Consider the following 15,154-nt stretch of genomic DNA (forward strand, 5'->3'; position numbering starts at 1 on the left):
TAAGATTGGGCAGTTAGTGTGCTCCAAGTCCCTTCAATTTAACACCTTCTATTCGACCCAGGAATTTTACCATTTTGGTATCTGCACTCTAGAATGATATCCCCTTAAAGTTCCCCTAATAAAGTTCCAGTAGTCCTTAAAAACATGGTTCTTCACCCAGGCCTTGAGGTAGGTGGCCATGGAGCCCTGTTAGGTGGGGTTTTTAAAAACCCATTATGGGATATTATTGTCTAGACACTTCAGTTTTTTTCCTCTATTTTTTATTTTTAAATTAATAGCAAGTAAGTAAATTAGTAATAAAGTAAGCAAGAGTAATTCTGGAGTAGGCAGAGTCCAGAGCAAATTAAACCAAATTTTAAAAATAAAATTGAATTATTTCTGTCTTGACTTTAATGGTAGTGATAAATCAGAAGTCCTCTATTGAAAGAAACAGGTGCTAGATTCTCTCTGGTGATCAGTCAAGCAAGAGAAAGGTGTGGCATGCATGAGATAAAAAGCCCATTGATAAATATCCTGCTCTATATGATACAGCCAGCCAAAGCCTTACAGATGGCTATGACAAGGGGTAATAGCAGTAAGGTGACAGAGCTGAGACACAGTTGATGTTTCCCTTTTTCTTTCTCTTTTCTTCCTTCTTCCATCCATCCATGGACGTGACCCAATAAGAGCAAGAAATGTAGCAATCTGGCTTCATAGACAAGGCCAACAGGAATGGTTTAGATTTTAATAAGAAAACATGATTCCAAGACAGGAGATTCCTGGCAGGGGATAGGCTGCACCTCACAAGGGTTGGGCAGAAGTTATTTAAAAAGTACTTTGCTAACCTGATCCAGTGGATTTTAAACTGAAATGGTACTTGGAATGGAACTGAATGGATGTGTCAGCAACCAATAACAAGGATGCAAATACAAGAAGGACCACACTAAGTCACAAGGCTTTCAAGTGTCTTTATATAAATTCTCAGAATGTGAGGTATGATCATTATGAATAAAAAGCTTAATGCAGGAAAATAAGTAAGAACTGCGGTGGCACAGTGATTAGAATCCAATATTGCAGGCTAATTCTGTCAAGAGGTTCGATCCTCACCGGCCCAAGGTTGACTCATCCTTCCATCCTTCCGAGATGGGTAAAATGACGACCCAGATTATTGGGGACAATATGCAGACTCTGTAAACCGTTTAGAGAGGGCTGTAAAGCACTGTAGAAACAGTATATAAGTCTTTAGTGCTATTGCTAGTGCTATTATGACACACAAGTATTATCAGACTACCTATCAATGAATTATGTAGATTGGAAGATATGTAAATTGAAAAGACTCAAACACCTACAGCACCAACATTGATCACAGAATTTAGCTGACTCCCTACAGCTAAAACATAAGGCAAAATCCAATGCCACTCTTTTCAAATATGGATAACCTCATAACACATCATACCTGCTAGTAATTCTACTGATACTTATTTTTTTTCTTTTGACATAACACATAAAAGGGCTCTAAAGCACCATGAAGGGGTATATAAATCTAAGTGCTAAGAACTAGAATTATACTACCTTTAGATCTGAGAAACTTTCCAAAAAAGGGAAATATGTACACTATATTGCCAAAAGTATATGTCAACAAACAAACAAACAAACAAACAAACTTTTCTCAAAAAAAAAAAAAAGGAAAGAAAACATTGGCAATAAATTAAATACCTCTTAAATATCTGGTTGGTCTATTTTAAAATGACAGTAACATAGGCTGACAAAGACAATAATCATTGCTAAATTAAACTTCAGGGAATAGAAAGCCTTTTCTATTTCATACATCCTACTGAACTTATCTAGGCACTTGTACAAACAATGAGTAATTTGATTTGTTTGTATGTTTTTTTTAAATGAAGCAATTTTTATTTATAAAGCAGAAATGTGAAAGTTAAATTTCATATAAATGTAAGTTTAATAAATAAAGTTCATGTGTTGGTTTCTGTAATGAAAGGGAAACTGAATCAAATAATTAACAATCTGAAAGCATTATCTTTTTAAATTGTAAAATTAATCCAATTGTGCATTAAAGCATGCCTATAAATCTGGTTCTTCATTACACTGAACTGCAGGTTAGTAATTCACTCACAAATAAAGCAACATTATTACTATTTCTTGGTTCTTGAATATGTATTCTTTTTACTGAAAAAAATCACTCATAAGTTAACAAATACAAAAATGTACAAACACACAGGTGCATAAATTCAATGATACAATGGATTGCTGAAAATTGTGTTTTAACACTAGATTTCAGTGCAAAAATATACCCCTGGAGCCTCACAGAAAACACAGAGAAGCTCAAAACAACAGAAAGAAAGAAATTACATATGATTCAATTCTATCTTTGACAGTAGATGTTTGGCAATGCACAGTGGTTGCTCAGATGTTAAACTGAATACAAAACAGTTTTTACAAAAAAAACAATAAAGAGGTTTAGCAAATAAAGACCCACATGGCTCATATAAAACATACATTTTTGTAATGATAGTGTTTTATCCCTTAGCAATATTAGCTGACAGTGCTGATGGAAATGGGAAGCACTTTGTTGACATTTCAGCTATTAATGTACACATTTTAAAAAACACCATATCAACACATGCGCTTGACAGTTATGTTTCCAACAATTATATTTACCATACAATAGCTGACTTATCTGATAAGAGCAACAGTGCACATTTAAAAGATATTCCACGCTTTTAAAGGAAGGGCAAGAAAATATTTTTTTTGAGGGGTGGGGGATCAATCCAGAACTAATTAAGAAGTGAAACTGACTCTTTCACACCAATCTTCAACAAGTGCATTTCTTAGCAGAGTTAATTCAGAGGGTTTAGTAGAAGGGTGCACAATCTATTTTTAAAGACAGAGAGGGAGGGGGGAGAGGGAGGGCAACACTGCCAAATAGCTGTTTGGAAATGTCAAGGTGAATTAAGACAGATTGAAACACATTCTCAACAGAAGCACCATTAAATAAAATGTTAATTTCTACTAGCCTTCCAAGTTAAAAAAAAATACATATGAATTATTCACAACTGAAAATTATCAAAATGTAGAAGTCTTTATTGCTTCATGTGCCATTAAAAGAATAAAAGGTAAGTTATTCCCTCTGCAGCAACCATAAAGGTACTATTATGAAACATTTTAAAGTCTACTTATCAGCAAATTCAAGAACAGACTTCCTGCCCTTTCATACCAGCCGATAAGATACACACATGCACACTTTCTCTTTCATACACAAGCACTCGTCCCTTCATAACTCTTGATATTCAAGAAAATGGGTTTGGTTAATCACCTCCACAACAGCTATATATGGGGGGGTCATATATCTACCAAACCCAAAATAAAACAAAATTAAAAAAAACCACAACCCTATACAAGTTAAAGCAACTGAAGGCAACAATGCAATCAAAGAGATTAAAGTACTTTTCACATTAAACTCTGTCTATAAATATATATTAAAGAACAATTTGTTTTACCAGAGTAAATACCCCAGTTTAAAAAAGTCTGTACATGCTATATAAAGAGATGGACTGGTTTTAAACCAGAAAAACAAAACAAAACAAAGGCACAAACTTATTATGGTAGGTTAAAACAAAAACTAGATAGAGATTATGGACCAACCAATTTTGCCTGATATTCACATATTTTTTAAACTAATCTCAATGCCCTTCATTCTTTTAATTAAGAGTTGGAGTCTGGATACATTTATCCCAGTACTTGTACTTGTGCAATGTTTTTCTGGTTAATAATCATACCCAAGAACTTCAACCTACAGTTTTAGTCTACATTAGTTCAGTTTCATTTACACAATAAATATATCAAAATATTATTTATACCTCCCCCCCCCCCCCCCAGAAATTAATGATACAGAAATCACTATAGACTTCCAACCAAAGACCGACTGATTTGCAAACTCTACCCAAACCAAAGTGGAAACTTGGTTAACTTTCTGGAGACTTTTTGTCCCTTCCTTACCAAGATAAAACAGGGAGATATTTTCTCTAATGTTTTGCTGTCAGTTTGGAATACGGGGACAAAATGCACAGGGTCACACACACAAAAAAACACCCAGAAAGACTATGCAATCCCCAAAATACAATTGGCCTTTGCACTTTCATGAATAAAACTCACTCTCCCAATGCCGGATTCCTCCTTTTCCAATAAAGACTGGTATTGTTTCCAAAATAACCTATCAACTGACAGTCTCAATCTCAATAACTGCTTAAATAGCCCTGAAGAGAATTACTTGCATGTCATCCTGATGTACTGAAGTGCTTGCACAGTTGAGGGCTTACTTGAGTTATGCTAAGTTGTAAACCTTCGGCTTCAGTTTTGAACTGCATTTTTTTAAAAATAAAGGAAAGCAATTTATACAGCTTATCTACATCTATACTTCTTTAAGAAGTGATTGTGTGTATATATAGATATAGATATATATATATATATAGATAGATATATATATCTTTTTTCCTTTGAGCAAGTCAATTAGAAAACCAATGCAAACACAAATGCAAAAAAATGGTGCCACTGTTAGGTAGCAGTTCATCTCCAATAATGGTCATAGCTTACTGCAGGGGTGTCAAACTGGCGGCCTGCGGGCTGGATGCCTCACGGAGAGGCCACACCCACCCCAGCTCCACAAAGGAAAAAAACATCGCAATATGTCACGTGATGGCAATGTGATGCTGTGAGTTTGACACCCGTTACTTACAGGATAGCTTCCCGCACTTTAAGTCAAGAAATCAAGATTTTTCTTTCTTTTCTTTTCTTTTTAAGCCAAACTGGTTTTATGAGCAGGAAAGCACATTCAATTTCTATTTGTTACTGGAAATTGCTTAAGGAAATGGAATGCTGGGACAAAAGCAGCAGGTCACACCATTGTTCTTTTCGAAAAGAAATGAAAAAGCAAGTTAAGTCTGAACTCGCTGACGGTATGAATATGTCTTACAGTCTATTGATCTCTGTGCGTAGTTTTGAAAATTATTCTTCAAAATACTGTGATCCTTCATTCGACACAAGATTATTCTTGTCCAGGAGACATCTATAAAACCATCTCTTGACATTCTCTTCTCATATTCTCTTAGTATTCACTCACCAGAGCCAGCTCTGGTGATAGATTGACAGTTATGTTTTTATACAAAGAATCATATGTAATATTTGGAAAATAGTTCAAATTATTGAGGCCATCCAATTCTTGCCTCTCTTTGGACTTCCTCAACAGTGCATATCTATTGAAAAAGAAAAAGAGAGAAAACATTAAAACCAACGTTGTTCCAACATAGAGCATAAAAGACTACTAATGACTACATTTTGAACATCAATAGTTTCTTAATTTATTAAAAAATATCCTAACCCTAACCCTAACAGACATCAAAAGTCCATTCATGTTTACTTTAAAAGGTCTGAGGAGTTCTAGGCAGAATACAGTTTCACCAGGATTCCAAAACTTTACATCCTACTCATAGTTTCATTTTGTATTTATATTAGTTTATATACATAGGACATACATATGTATATAAAGTATGAACACAAGTAATTGGATTAACTGAGGAAACTATAAATTAACCATGGGAGAACACAATAATTGTTCAGAGCTGGATATCTAAACTAGAATAATGGATTTCTACTGAAATGCTCAGATCCTGATCAATAAATATTGCAAAGAAAATATATGTAAGCAACACCAAAATACAAACCTAACAGACAAAAATGAAAGCATTACACATTACAAACTATAAAAAAACTTTATTTTGAAGTGTCTTTTTGAATTTTCTAAAAATAATTAGGTGTGTGTTCATGTGTACATAATACATATTGCGTGCGCACACACACATATACAGACACACAGATCTTCCCCTACTTCTTGTTCCATAACCTGAAGCTACAATAGATGGCATAATTTCATACCAATGATCCCTAGCTGAACTCCATTGGGATATAACATGTCACCCCTTCAGCATAAAGGTAAAGGTTTCCCTCGCACATATGTGCTAGTTGTTCCCATGAATATGTGGGAATATGTGAGGGCGGTGCTCATTTCCGTTTCAAAGCTGAAGAGCCAGGGCTGTCCGAAGACATCTCCGTGGTCATGTGGCCAGCATGACTAAGTGCCGAAGGTACACGGAACACTGTTACCTTCCCACCAAAGGTGGTCCCTATTTTTTTCTACTTGCATTTTTACAAGCTTTCAAACTTCTATGTTGGCAGTAGCTGGGACAAGTAATGGGAGCTCATTCCGTTATGTGGTGCTAGGGATTCGAACTGCCAACCTTTCTGATCAGCAAGCTCAGTTTAGCTGCTGAGCCACTGTGACTCTATTTATCTCTACTAGCAAAGCTTAACCAGAAGAACAAAAATGTGTGTATGGCATAAATGTTCATAATCCAATAATTCCTGAAGGTGCAATTTTCTCCATCTCCTTCAGAAAGAGCAATGGGAAATATGTTCCTGGGATAAAAGTCCCTTTAGTGAGTTCTTCATCAATTAAATCATTTAATGCTCTATCACGTGCAAATTACAGTCTAAATTTCTCCCTTGGACTGGCTTGCTTTTACTTGTTAGCAGCTGGAACTGAAACAGATAACAGTTTCATAACAGAACAAGGAGAATGGAGAAAAAAAGAGGCAGAGTGAGAATTCAGGCATGCTGTTTTTGAATAAATCAACTAAGCAACTAAAGAGTTGCTTTTGAAAGCAAGTTATGTTTTGACCCAGGCTGCCTTAGAAAGCAAGAAGCAAAGAGTCTTGGTCCCTACAAAACCTCTTATTTACATGACTGTGAATTCCTTTCATTCATAGTCAGCAAGGCTTACTAAACAGTCTTTCAGAAGAATGTTTATCCACAAACACCTTATCTTGTTTGGAGTGCTGCCAGATAACTACCATATTTTTTGGAGTATAAGACGCATCTTTTCCCTCAAAAAAGAGGCAGAAAATCTGGGTGCGTCTTATACACTGAATACTGCATTTTTTGCCTCCTGAAACCCCGTCCCCTTCACCAAAATGGTCGTGTATAGCTTGTAGGAGGCTTTCAAAGAGATCCCGGGGGCTGGGGAGGGTAGAAACATGCAAAAAACAGGGTGTTTTTTGCTCAATTTTGCCCCCCCCTCAGGCCTCCAGCACTCTGTAAGTTTTCTAAAGGCTATCCATGCCCTTTTTTGGACAAGAAACAAGCCCATTTTTGCAAAAAATAGACCGTTTTTTGCTGCCCCCCCCCCCGAGCACTCTACAAGCCTCCTAAGGGCTATTCATCCCTTTTTTTGGAAGAAAAAAAAATGGGCCCGTTTTTGTGAAAAACGGGCCATTTGGGGGAGGTGTGCAGAGTGCAAAAACTTTTTTAAAAAAAATTGCCTCTTCAAAACCTTGGTGCATCTTATACTCTGAAAAATACGTAGTTTCCAAATACAGGGAGAACTTGGCACAGTCTCTTAAAGTCACACACAGAACTTGCCAATCTTGAATCGACCGAATGAACAAATTGTTTCCTGCAAAAGCCTGTTCATTCCTCTTTTGTTTCCCATGGGTGGGGACAATCACCTCCAAGGTATGGCTTTACACTTAAGTCGACCCTGCTTTCTTAGTTGTTCTTCTCTTTGGCAGCCCTGTGCATGTGCACACTGGGAACAGGCTCCAGCTGTTCCTCTGCCTCGCTGCCGTCTAGCTCCTTCTCTGCCTCTGACGCAGAGCCCTCGTCTGAGCTTTCCTCAACCCTCAGGACTGGCCCATGTTCCTCTCCAACCTCCTCACTGTCAGACTCTGCTGGCTGCCAGCAGGCCACAAGAAGTTTTCCCTAAAGATGGTACTCTAGAAACCTTCCTTTAAAACTGTTCAAATGTTTAAGGTTGAAACGAAGTAGCGATTAATGACTTAATGGACCTTAAACAGGCTTTGGTCCAAAGCAATAATTTTTTTAAACTAAATCAGCTCAAGGTATTGAAGCTCTCCTTTCCTTTCCTTTCCTTTCCACACAAGCATCAATGTCCCACAAACACTTGAGGCTAGGGAGAAAACCTGCAAATTATAACTGCTCTAATTCCCAGTTAAACAAATCACTATACAGTAACTTCAACAGCATAGTAAAGGCTAAAAGAAAAAAAACCAGGAAGAAACATTTCAAAAAATGGAATGGTTGACTGGAAAGAAGATCAGAAAGCAGAACACTCAGAATACAATTAATTGGAAGTATATACTTCAATATGAAATCAGTATTTTACATTAAAGCAGACCTATAGAAATCTCTGTATGCTTGATACATAAAAGATACATAAAAAGGCAATTTTAAAAGATAGAGCATTCAGTACCAAGGATCCCATTGCAATTCATTTTCAGGGTTATTACAATTCAGTACTGATCTACATGAGAAATCTTGACATAAAATTTACTATGTGCACAACATACAACCTTTTGTAAATGAATATAAAGGTAAGGAAGGTAAAGTTATGGCATCATTTTTCAGCCTATTTCAATGGGCAGTAAATAGTATCTTCCCAATGGTCAAAACTAAAACTCAAGCCAGAACTAGGAAAATATCTGGACTACAGGTACTCCATGTCTTATGACCTTTCATTTAATGATCATTTGAAGTTATGAGAGCGCTAAAAAGAAGGGACATATGACTGGTCCTCACATTTACAACCGTCTCAGTGTCCCCATAGTCACACAATCAAAACTGTATTTGCAACCTTCCCAGGAGCCTTTTGATACGCAAAGGAGGAAGTTGTTTTACTCATGTGATTTGCTTAATGACCATTGCAAAAAAGTTGTAAAATCAGGAGCAAGTCCCAATTTTGATCATAAGTCAAGGACTACATGTTTATCCTTGAAAGTAGGTCACAAAAACATTAGGTTTGCCAACTAAAGAGAAAGGAGATCTTAAAATTTTGCTGAAATCTGTCTGAGAATAATCCATGTTTGTCCTTTTCCAGTAGAAACATCTGAACATTTGGCAAGGCTTTCAATAATTAGGAAATTGCTGGGGACAAATATATCTTGACTGGAAAAACAAGGAGCGCTGAATTAGTTTGTGACATAAGATAATCTGAACTACCATAATTACCTATCCCACAAACACAAACTTTTATGCAGAGATAGCAAGTTAGTTCCATCTTAGAATAATCTTAAACTCAAATTGAAATACAGTCGGATGATTAAAAATCATAAAGAAAAGCAACGCAATGACTTGGTATTACAAAATAAAGAGCCATAGGAATTTTTAAGATGAAGGACTTAATGGGCTAACCCATTAACTCACCATCTAATTGGTGAATGCAGACAATAGCTTATCTATATTGTTTAACAAATACACTGGAGGTTTTAGACTGTTAAAACTTCACCATATATTGTAAGGTGCAGAGTTTTAGCATTTAGAATGACATCCACTCAAATCTGATGGACCGTAAAATCTGTATATATACAAAATGTATAACAACTTACCTTCCTAAAAACTGAACTTCCCCTCTGTGATGATGGGGAATTGACTTGTATCTCCCTGTATCTCCTTCTGGCCGAGTAACCAAATAGCCTGCATAGTGAACCCTGGGGGAGAAAGGGAGTTATTAAACTTTAAATTGAACTTTGCTTTCAATTTAGTATTTGCCAATCATTTGAGTACAAACATCATATTGACATTATTCATAAACAAGCATTCCAAAATATCTCCTAAATTAGCTTATTTATACACTTTTTCGTTTGAATTAGTTGCGTGGTAGCCTGTTATTATATTCCAGTTAAAAATGGAATAAGCTGTTTATTTATTGATAACTACAAAGTTATGGCATAGCTAGAATAAGTATTGTTGTTATATACTTTTAAAAACAGCTTATCTAATAGAGTAAATTAACTATACCTAGGAAATAATCAGTATTCATGGGTCAACTTAAATTATAAAGGTGGGAAATGTAAACTTTTTTATTTTTTTATTAAACATATGCCGCCTACACCTTTACTAGGCAGCTTACAATCAATAAAAGTAACAATATGAAACATTAAAACAATAAATGGCAACACAAAATTGATTTAAAATTAACAACGATGGGAAGGAAGGCTAACTTTGTATCAGTGATAATGACATGGCTGGGGAGATGGGCACTGTCTATATGTTATCTTGTAAGAGTGGCAGTTAACAAAATAGGGCTGAATAGCATAAAGAGAAAATAGGGAAGACTTCCAGGCAGTTGGTATTGCTAAGATGAGTATATAATGCAAGATGCAACCAAGGATACAAATTTTCTGAAAAAACTTAGTCATTCCTTTTTAATTTTATGTTGCAATTCTTTTTGTTCACACGTGAAATTTGAAACTAAATCACAGAGCCCCGTCAATTGGAATTTACATGCAAACCACTCTCTTCATTTGCTGCATGCAACATACCTGTTCCAAAGGTCGTCATCCTCTCCACCCCAGCCCCAGAACGCATTTGCAAAGCCATTGATTTTCTTGAACTGTTTCACTGTCAAGCCACTCACTCCACCAAAAAATTCAGCATATGGAAGGCTACAGATACATGAAAATAAAAATGTCAGTCAAGTTTAAATGATCACAGCAAATATAGCTGTCTCAATTCTTTTTAGTTACCATAGTATCTGCTTCTAATTAATTTTAGAAGGTGGCGCAGTGGTTAAATGCAGCACTGCAGGCTACTGCTAGATCAGCAGGTCAGCGGTTCAAATCTCACCGGCTCAGGGTTGACTCAGCCTTCCATCCTTCCGAGGTGGGTAAAATGAGGACCCAGATTGTTGGGGGCAATATGCTGACTCTCTGTAAACCGCTTAGAGAGGCCTGAAAGGCCTATGAAGCGGTATATAAGTCTACTGCTATTGCTATTGCTATTTCTACTTTTAGCATTAAACTTACTAGGGAATTATACTTACTTACATATACATGTACTTATCCAACTTTGTAGCAAAATGTCTTGGCATCTGTCCACATCCATAATAGTTACGATCATTCTCAGGTATATGGTCCACATCATGAAAGATCAAACAGTCCCAGTCAAAGTCCTTCATAGCTTCCCGAAAGCCAATATTAAAGAGCATAGCACGATTAAAGGGCTGATTACCTGCCTAGAAGAAAAGCCCAAAAAGACAGCTTGAGTTCCAATACCTGAAGTGGATGAATAGGTAATTTAGTTGCTTCATATCTTACAGTATGCTAAGTTTTCTTTTTCAAAGATTTTTCTTTCAAATTTTGCCTAAGAAAATTTTGTGTCATTAGATTGATATGTGTGACATATGAGCCGAGGTGGCGCAGTGGTTAAATGCAGCACTACAGGCTACTTCAGCTGACTGCAGTTCTGCAGTTTGGCTGTTCAAATCTCACCGGCTCAGGGTTGACTCAGCCTTCCATCCTTCCGAGATGGGTAAAATGAGGACCCGGATTGCTGTTGGGGGCAATATGCTCTGTAAACCGCTTAGATAAGTCTAACTGCTATTGCTATTGCTATATCAGCAGATTAAGGCCTGCAGATAGATTTAGGGCTTATACAATCACCCTAATGCGTAACTACAAATACCAAAAAAAGACACACATTGGTGCCAGGATAATTCTTGAAAGATAGGAGTTAAATAGGAGTTAAACCCATGCCTAGAAACTCAGTGATGCCATGCCCATCTAGATATATAGGCTGAATTTGATTAACACTTAAATTTAAATGCAATGCAAAATTTATATATCACTTCTGTCCTGTGATAACCCAACTTAGTCTGTAGAAAGAGCTACAATATCTTTTGATACAAGTATAAGGATCCCACTTCTTAAATGGATCTTACTCAGATGTATTATAGGCAATTGTACACATACACACACATTTTTCTTGAAGAAGTTTGGCAATTCAAATCTGTTTGGGGAACTTTGTACATAGTTGAGGTACATTGAGTCAATTAAAGCTATATGTTTTAGGAAGTACCAGAATGTTGATTTAGATAGCCTACAAATCAAAACACACACACACTCTCTTGGAAGTCTTCCATCACTTCAAATTTGAAACAACACTCTGAACATTTGAGATATAATATCATTGAGCAAAAACTCTACAAGTATATCTTTCTTGCAGGGTTTTTGGAGTCCTGGTGATGGAGAGATTAGAATGCAGTATTGCAGGCAAACTGCTCACAGCCTGGAATTCAATCATGTCGGGCTCAAGGTTGGCCTTCCATCTTCCATTGTTTGTAAAATGAGAACCCAAATTGTTGGGGGCAATATGCTGACATTTGTAAATCACTCAGAGAGTACTGTAAAGCACTTTGGGGCAGTAGACGTTTAAATGGTATTGCTATTATACAACAGATCAGCATTTCTCCACCACTAGAAAGGAATTAGCATAGTTGTGCAAATCCTTAAAAGTTTTATTTTATAAGTTTAAATGAAACAATTCCTTGAAGATGTTTTGTAAAGCAATATGACTTCCTTGCTGAAGCCTCCTCCAGCAGTTCTAGTAACTGGAAGAATATTTTATATTTGCACTCTGCATGGGTAGAAGTTTCTGGCTAGGGGAACAGTCAGCCAAGGCTTCAGGATGACATGAGTTGCCTCATTAAAAGAATTACTTCAGTATTTGATTAGATGAGAAAATGTTATCAAAACAAAATGGTCTTCACAAATCTAGAAATTACCCTTGAAAACAAAAACAATAAACGCAAACTTACTTGCTCAATGACATAAAATGCAAATTGCAAACGTTGGCGTTGCAGCAGTGGAATAAGATGTTTAAAGAGAACCGGCAAATGTTCAAAACGATTGCGGAATGGGATAAGAATAGCCACCTACAAGGAGAGAGATCATGAGTTCTTCTAAGATCTTGCAAGCAACCTAAGCTATCAATTCTTCATAAGCAAAGATGCAAACCTCACATGGCCATTATTTTTGCAAGTAAAATGCTTAAATCCTTAAGAGTGGGAACTGGCTTGCCTAAATGTTCTTTTCCTGCAACATTCTGTTCGAATATGTTACAATAAAATTCAAATTAATTTATTTTAGCCTAATAAGATTTCAGAGACCCAACGCATGTGTCAACACTTTTGATTTAGGGGTTAAATGGGCTTATCATCTGAGTCCTTGCAAACAAACCTCATCCCCAGCTAATACTAAATATTAGATTATAATTAATAACATTTAAAGCTGTGGCTTCAGGCTTGGTTCTTCAACTTGCATTTCATTAAAATATCATATTGAAACTCCAGTTCTTCAAGTTTTATTTTTAATATTCCTAGGATCAGTTCTTGAAATGAGATTTCCAAAATGGAAAAATAGGTACTGCTAGAAACTCTGCTTTCAACTTGTGTGCGAGACACATTAACAATATTAGCTACCTTAGTAATAAAATGTTTGCAAGCAAACAACTAAGCTCAGAAAGCACTAAGAACTCTACTGTACAAATATTCTCTTCTATTATAACAGCTACCAAAATAGAAAACTCTGAGTTATAATGCCAGCAGCTTATATAAAAACATTTCAAAAGAAAAACATAAGCCCTTTACATTGCACATAACAAACTCAGGATTTGAGATGGTATAGCATTATAATTTTCAATATTCCCTTTCTGTAGCTTACTTTCCAGCGAGGCAAGCAGTCACTAGGTTTCCAGTGGCCTCCTAATTTGATAGTAGGGTCTTGAGAGAAAAACTGGTGGATCTCATCCATACTGATTTCACTCATATTTACATCAATTGGACCCTCTGTGTATATAAATAGCAGAAAATGAGAAGCAGCAAGCAGAGCTCAAAAAATACATTTTGCAATATCTCATCATATTATACATTTTGTTGTTATACTACTGTTATTGCTATCTTGCAATCAATTGCAATTTTCAGAATTAACTCCCCCCTTTACTATTTTAATCTAAGCCAATACATTTACCTAAATTATCAGGAGATACCATACCCTTGCAAATAAAATTTGAAGGGTTACTACCATAGGTTATTGATGGTACAAGAATTAGATGATATGAGAATCAGAAGTCTCTTGCATTCAAGGAGTACTTGGGTATTAGTCTACATGTTGCAATTGTAATAAAGCCTGCTTTTTACAGTAATAAGTCAATGCCATAGTTAAGCAAGGCACATGTGATTGTTTTGCTCAATGAGCAGTGTTTTGCTGGCCTGGCCTTTTCAGGAGCAGTGACTTCAAAGCAGTGGATCTTCAAAGAAACAGATAATATGTCCAGAACTGGCCCAGAGGAAAAAAGCTTGGATCCCAATGTTCAGAGCTTCTTTTCTCTGGACCAGCATCCTGGCTCTCCTCCCTGCCATGTGCTAGAAAGTTAAAAAGTCTCAGGGCAGGGAGAGGAGGCGGTGTGCCACATGGAGAAGGAAAACACTCCAAGCTTCATTTCTCCATGCAGCGCACTGCTGCCCAGAGAAATGAAGTGGCTTTCAACCTTTCTGGATGGTTTCCCTGTTGGCTTTCTGATGAATCCAGCACAAGAGATTGCAAACGATGGTCAAATGACTGTGAAGGGCTTGGTAACCTGTCGTAAATGTGATTGCTTTGCCAAGACCCCAGATCATAATCATATGACCATGGAGGAGATGCAACGGCCATAACTTTTGAGTATCAGTCAAAAGTCTCTTAATTTAGAATAGAATAGAATTATTTATTGGCCAAGTGTGATTGGACACAAATTTGCCTTGGGTACATAAGCTCTTAGCTCATGCACTATTTGGCACCATTGTAATTTTTTGTTCAGGTTGCTTTATGTACTGAATACTTCATTTGGAAGAATAACCAAGGACAAGCTTTTACTTTCAGATGCTTAACATATAACAGCATCACACTCTTACTGTAGTGCTGAGTATGAAGAAAAGAAGCACATAAACTCCACATAGAACAAATTTGTATGCTGGATTTGCCAAACTTGCTGGAGAGCAATTGCTACTTATGATGGGTGACTAGGCCTCATTATCCTTCACCGATATAAGCATACTCACCAACCAAGACAGCTTATTCCTAAATTTAGAGCACAGAAACTCAGCAAACACTATTGAATCTTTCAATAGTGAAAGATTCAGAAAACACATGAATCTTTCAAGTATGTGCACTTATAAATGCTTCATTGGTTATACCAGCCTTTAGAAACAGTAGACGGAACTCAACATTTTAGGATAATCCTGTTTAAGGTTCAGACATATGTTTCAGGCATT

General features: G+C 36.5%; 1 protein-coding gene across 1 annotated transcript in view; it reads right to left on the reverse strand.

The window, feature by feature from the left end:
* Positions 1-3,097: 3,097 nt before the first annotated feature.
* B4GALT5 (beta-1,4-galactosyltransferase 5) overlaps positions 3,098-15,154 on the reverse strand; it is a 39,210-nt gene continuing 27,153 nt past the window's right edge. Inside the window, exons 4-9 of the mRNA XM_032218088.1 lie at positions 13,566-13,690; positions 12,662-12,778; positions 10,893-11,080; positions 10,389-10,511; positions 9,453-9,554; positions 3,098-5,249 (exon numbers count right to left, since the gene is read on the reverse strand). Coding sequence (XP_032073979.1) covers positions 5,102-5,249; positions 9,453-9,554; positions 10,389-10,511; positions 10,893-11,080; positions 12,662-12,778; positions 13,566-13,690 — 803 coding nt within the window. The 3' untranslated portion in view covers positions 3,098-5,101. The remainder of the gene's footprint in view (positions 5,250-9,452; positions 9,555-10,388; positions 10,512-10,892; positions 11,081-12,661; positions 12,779-13,565; positions 13,691-15,154) is intronic.

The sequence above is a fragment of the Thamnophis elegans genome, chromosome 5 (assembly GCF_009769535.1).
Source record: "Thamnophis elegans isolate rThaEle1 chromosome 5, rThaEle1.pri, whole genome shotgun sequence".
In the NCBI taxonomy this organism is placed as follows: domain Eukaryota; kingdom Metazoa; phylum Chordata; class Lepidosauria; order Squamata; family Colubridae; genus Thamnophis; species Thamnophis elegans.